This window comes from Tigriopus californicus, chromosome 5 (genome assembly GCF_007210705.1).
Source record: "Tigriopus californicus strain San Diego chromosome 5, Tcal_SD_v2.1, whole genome shotgun sequence".
Lineage (NCBI taxonomy): Eukaryota > Metazoa > Arthropoda > Copepoda > Harpacticoida > Harpacticidae > Tigriopus > Tigriopus californicus.
Window position 1 is genome coordinate 2698 of NC_081444.1, and position 5999 is coordinate 8696.

Consider the following 5999-nt stretch of genomic DNA (forward strand, 5'->3'; position numbering starts at 1 on the left):
GAAATCTTTGGCTAGTTCAGCACAATCACTGTTTTGCCTTACCTACTTCTCTTGGAAAACAATATTCATTTAGCATGAAATGGGGTCTTTTTATTTCAGAGTACAATGACGCGAGTCAGAGTTCGGTTTGTGAATAGCCCGTTCCCCAATGCTTCCCAAAGAAAGCCCAATCAAACCTCACGGGGCCTCAGAGCCATCAAACGTCAGAAAGGTGTAGAAGATTGGCTGCCTGTTAATACAGAATGTGTTTTAACCCTCGGCAAGCTAACCCAGGCAAACTTGGAAGGGCATTTGAAGCATGGGAGTAGGCCAAAGAACACGAGGGGCTGTGTGGATTCGGGCAACCAAATAGACAGTGGCGGCCCCAACAATGAGCCTGGCAAGGTAGAAGATGGTGGCCTTGAGGACAATAGTTGCCCTAATAAATCGGACCCTCAGGAGGACAAGATCAGCAATGATGATANGACAAGATCAGCAATGATGATAAGGACAGCCATGACGAAGATGGCAGCCCCAAAGGTGAGGTCGGTCCCCAAGGTGAGAGAGGCCGCCAACGTGCGGTCGGCCCCAAAGGTGAGGTCGGTCCCCAAGGTGAGAGAGGCCGCCAACGTGCGGTCGGCCCCAAAGGTGAGATAGGCCGCCAACTTGCGGTCGGCCCCAAAGGTGAGGTCGGTCCCCAAGGTGAGAGAGGCCGCCAACGTGCGATCGGCCCCAAAGGTGAGGTCGGTCCCCAAGGTGAGATAGGCCGCCAACTTGCGGTCGGCCCCGGTGAGACCGGCCAAGATTGTGATAGTGCCTCCGATGACTATGCACTGGATTTGTTTGGCAGCCCTCAACAGCACCACAGTGACAATGGAGGTGGTCTTGAAGGTGATGGCTTCCCTGAGGAAAATGGCGACCAAGAGAGTAATGGTGGTCTTGCTGACAAGGACGGACTGGAATATGCTAGTGACTAATATGGTGATGATGGTATCCTTGAACAAATAGTTGAGAATATACTTCACCACAGCCAGCAAGACCAGAGCAACATTGACAAAGAGAGCTGCCACAAAGACAAGAATGGTTGTGAAGAACAGGGCACATTTGTAGACGCAGGTGGCTCTAAAGGTTTAGCTGGCTATGGACTACGCGTAAGGAGGAAGCAGGCCCATGCTGACCACAGATTAGTGGAATCTGAGGATGAAGACATTTCTGGCGCTTCAAACTCAGATGTCAGCTTCTCTTGTAGCACCACATCTTCATCAGAAGATGAAGACGTAAGTGCCACTGAATCTCTGCCACTTCCTAAAGAGACCAATATTGCTCCAGGAGCGTCAGTTTCCGCAGCAATTGACGAGGATATGAGCGAGCCACCTCACGAAAATCATGTAAGTTTTAGATATAAGGGCTGCGAGGTAAGAGTTGAACAAACTCTAGCGGCCAAAAAAGGAAATAGTAAGGAGTAACCATTACTGTTTCTGATACATTCAAAACTTTTGAAGTCATGTGAAGACTGATGCAAACAAAAGTGATTGCTTTGCTTATGAATGATCAGAGGTTATTCGAGATAGTGAAATAAGAGTGATGAGTAGACTTTTTTAATTTTTAGTTCAAATATCTTGTCATTTCGGGGCAATTTTAAACATTCAGATGTTTTTTGACCCAATTTCCCAAAAGATTACAGATTTGGTTTCAAATAATCCTAAATTGAGTATTTTTCTGTTAAAGCTATGCACCAAGGAACATTAATAATGCATCTTGGTATAAATTTTGCACTTTGATACTGCAAGGAGTCATTTGTTATGTACCTTTTTGCTAAGGATATTCAGCCCTGCCTTCAGTGTTACAATTCTTTGTTGTAATTTTGATCAGAACTCGTTAATGAACTTGAACTTCATCAATGGTTGTTACTTTAGCATTATATTTATCCTAATCTTGGCTAAGTTTATTCAGCAAGATGTTTGCAAATGAAAGTGCAGAATATGAAAACCACTATCTTTATAAAGGATCATGCTTTGAACTTGGATGTCATTGAAAAAGTAAATCAACACTAGTAACAAACTTCTGTGATTATTTATTAGAGGGTATCAGTAATCCACAGTTTCTTTGGTTTTCGATATTGCTGAATTTCTCATTCAAATTGCCAGGACTTCTTGTTTGATCATTTTTTTAAGATGGAGCTTACAAAGTTGGAAAACATCACTCTTAATTCGTCAACTTCAAATGCAGTGTAGGGTTTTTAATTATGTTTCTTTATAACGACGCAAGAACAAATGTTAGCAGAGGGTTTACTAACGCTGTTTTCCCTTTTTTTGCCGCGAGATGTCTCATTATGAAACAAGCAGTCCCTATTGGTAGAGGCTCTACCTATTGGTATCATTTGATTCTCAATCTTTAAGAACTGGCATTTTCTTTCTTATGCAGGCTACCAAGGCTCATTCAATTACCTACTGGGCCTGCCCAAATTGCATTTACAAAACAATTCGTGCCGATAATTTGCAGCGCCACATGATTAACAACCACAAATGGGACAAAACCAGCGAATTCTTTAAGACCTTGAATCATTCAAATCGCAAGGAAATGTGCCGGGGGTGCAAACGAATCCGCACTAACATGAGTAGGCACAAACAGACCTGCCCCGGTATAAAGACCTTGGAAATGGCCAAGGAACAGCGGAAGCGGCCTCCAATCTCTGTATATCATCCTCCAATTGCTTCAAAATATGTTCCTGCCCTAAAAGACATTGAAAACAATTCAGTCGAGGATTGTTATCTCAAATTTTTGGGAAAATGCTCACCTTCAACCAAATACAACTATAAACGTCATTTGAGGTAAAACAATTCAAACCGGGCTTCAATGATCATGTCAATATAAATTACTAGTTTCTGTTTAGGACTTTTTTCACTTACATGGAACAACAGTGCCCTGGATTTGATCCAAAGGATTTGTTTCTGACGTTTACGAAGCCCAAGGAAGAGGCATTCACTCTCCCGGCTAGTTTTATTCGAGGCTTTGCTGAACAATGTACAGCGTCTGTACTGCTTAATGCCATGAAAGCCATTGCTTCATTTATAAATCTGTACCACGACTTTGTTCTGAGCCATGCCGCAGACGCAGATCAACGTGTTTTGGACCAGGCCACGAGAAATATTGACCATAGTCGAATTCTTTTGAAAAATCTATCAAAGCAAGCTTATTCAGAGGCACGATCCACCTTGGGAACAAATCGTTGGAAGAAAAGACAGACCGCAGACCTCACCACTCAACCGGAATTGGTCAGAATGTACTGTGGAATGTAAGACCATTTTCTTCTTTTACAACATCAACATTTATATATTTTACGTTTTACGGCCTTCCTTACTGCTATTGAGAATGCAATACCCAACAGATGAGAGAGTTACTTCCAGTATCGGGGTTTGAACCCACGTTATTTGGGGAGACGATTTCTGCGATCTTTGTCCTGCCCCATAGACCACCTGGCTACACTAGCTACTTGCTCTTATCATGAGTAAGGGAGCTATTGTAGTCAAGTGGTCTAAGGGGCAACAAAAACACGGCAAGAAAAATCTTCTCCCCTAGCATCTGGCGCTAAACTAAATAAAAAGTAATTCAATATTTGAGCAGAAAATAAAATGAAAATTATGATGACAATATAAAATATAAACGTACACTGATGAAAAGAAATGAGATCATTAAACTTTCCTTTTGTTTCTTTTCCTGAAGGCTCCTTACTTCTGCCAAGCTCAAGGACATTTGTGAAAACTTGACAAGAACAAGTCCTAGCCAAGGGGACTTTGTGCCATCCAAAATTCGAGATATTACCATGATGATCCTAGAAATGACCAGTGGGGGATTGCGCGCCGTGTCAATTAGAAACCTAACCTTAGGGGAATTTCAAGACCGACAAATTGTCTCCAGAAAACCCCTAGAGGTCATTATGCGTTGTAGTTCGCACAAGACGGCCAAATTTTATGGAGCCGCGCTATTCATCATAAAGAGCCCCATGGTGCATGATTTCCTAGAAAAGTACGTCAAATATGCACGATTGGGTATTGGTGGGAGTGCGGGTTATTTGCAGCAGCCCGAGAGCCCATTATTTCCCTCAAAATCAAATAGGTAAGTGTTTATTTTAAAAATGACCAAAACATGAATTTTAACCCTCATACTTGCAGGACTCTACAAAGCACAAAAGGGGGAATAAAATGGGCCCGTGCTGCTCTTTTGGAAATTGGGGTGGAAAATGTCCAAGACCCCAAATTGCTGTCTTTTACTTCTGCGGCAATCCGCAAGGCTTTTTGTGATTTTGGTTCGATTGCCTTGCCAAATGGCGAAGAAGAAAAGTCTCTCTCAAAGGACACCGCCTTGCACATGGGCCACAGTGTCCAAACGGCGGATCGACATTATAAAGTGAATGTAAGAACTGCTGCATATGAAGTGATCCTAAAATAGTGCGATTGATTTGATACTTACTTTAGATCGACGCGAGCAGGAGGGTGTCAGAGAGAGTGCACCAGCTCCTATTTGGAAATGTGAAATATCAAGCTGCCGATTTCCCTGAATCTGACGGTGACTCATTGCATGAAAATTACTTAAATTGAATAATTTATTACCATGTTGTTCACTTTCAGGTTGTGTAAAAGATGATAGCGAGGCGGCTGATGAAAAGAGAAATGAACCTGTGGGCTCACCCCAGCATCATCAGTTCTCAGAAGGAGAACGACAAATGTGTAGCCAATATTTTCTACGCAATCGGCGAATATGTATCGACAACGCCGATATGAAATCAGCGTTGAAGAACAAGGAATTCGAAAACCTATATAAGAAAATACTGACGCTAGTTAATGGATCAGACCGGAAGGCCAAACAACGGATTCGGTCGGCAATTCGAAAATTTGGTGCGTTGAAAATGAAGCTGATTTCAAAACTTGAAAAACCTTCATACCTATAAAACCGAATTCTTTTTCAGAGCGAAAGTACGACGAATACGATGAAGAAGATTAAAGCGCCAAAGCTGAAAAGTGCAATACGATGCTTATAATGTTCAATGTAAGGTACTAAGCCTTTTTTGTTTCCATGTGACATGCATTGGTCCGGGAGGTCAAATGCCGAATTCGATCGAGAATGCGAACATTTGGTGCGTAAAAAAGGCCTGTTCAAAATTATTTAAAAAATAATAATATTGAAACGAATTCCTTTTCAGAGCGAAAGTACGACGACTACAACAAAAACAAATGAAGTACCAAAGCTGAAAAAAGCAAAGCTATGCTTCTAATATCTTATGTAAGGTTCGAAAAGTGTATTATTTTTGTTGCCGTGAGAAATACAAGTCCGAGATTTTAGTATTAAGTCTTTATAACAGCAACTGAATAACATGGGATGGGACTGAACGGCGATGGGATTCATGGGGATGGAAAGGAATGCAACATTACTGAAATTGCATTGCCTTATCTTATGATTTATCATAAATCTATCAACCGGAGCACATGTCTGTACTTCGTATAGTTCGAAAATGAGAGCACTCGTGGCATTTATATTCTGAAAAATAGGGATTTCTCTTATGTACATCAGAACGAAGATTAATTTGCAATTCCACGAGTGCTCTCACTTTGAAACTGCACAAAATACAGACTTAGACCTGCCTATGTTGAGCACACCTCTACTGGAATGGCTAAGACCAAGCAGTCCAAGCCTTTGAAAGATATCACACCGGTAAGACAAAGGCTGTCAAAGACTTGAGGAATCACTAAGTTTCGGCTCAATTTTGATCCAACCTTGAAAGGCTGTCTTTTGAGTGATGGAAAATATCTTTACAGTCTTGAAATGAGGAGCACCTGCTCAACGTGTCTTATTTTGTGAAGGCGTTGATCTGGGGCGTTCCATGGCTGTAATTCGAATAGGTAGACTTGAGGCATCAATTTGGTTTCGGCATTGCTTGCAACTCGTCCTTTGGGAGTACCCTAATTGAAAAATTATACTCATACGAGTTGTAGCCCTGAGTCTCAGGATTCACAAACGGTGTA

The 5999-nt window shown here is 41.8% G+C and overlaps 1 protein-coding gene across 1 annotated transcript; it reads left to right on the forward strand.

Annotated features, from left to right (window-relative positions):
• Positions 1-1107: 1107 nt before the first annotated feature.
• LOC131881058 (uncharacterized) lies at positions 1108-5318 on the forward strand. The gene is made up of 9 exons (XM_059227815.1): positions 1108-1367; positions 2404-2810; positions 2873-3274; positions 3703-4095; positions 4152-4392; positions 4455-4545; positions 4608-4874; positions 4946-5113; positions 5180-5318. The coding sequence occupies exons 1-8, from the start codon at positions 1341-1343 to the stop codon at positions 4978-4980; spliced, it is 1863 nt and encodes a 620-aa protein (XP_059083798.1). The 5' UTR covers positions 1108-1340; the 3' UTR covers positions 4981-5113; positions 5180-5318.
• The last annotated feature ends 681 nt before the right edge of the window (positions 5319-5999 follow it).

Bases quoted from the DNA above. Each gene is read 5' to 3' on its own strand.
- LOC131881058 (XM_059227815.1), top strand. From the start codon at position 1,341: ATGAGCGAGCCACCTCACGAAAATCAT. The intron at 1,368-2,403 runs GTAAGTTTTAGA...TTTCTTATGCAG, and splicing joins AGCCACCTCACGAAAATCAT to GCTACCAAGGCTCATTCAAT. The intron at 4,096-4,151 runs GTAAGTGTTTAT...TCATACTTGCAG, and splicing joins TTTCCCTCAAAATCAAATAG to GACTCTACAAAGCACAAAAG.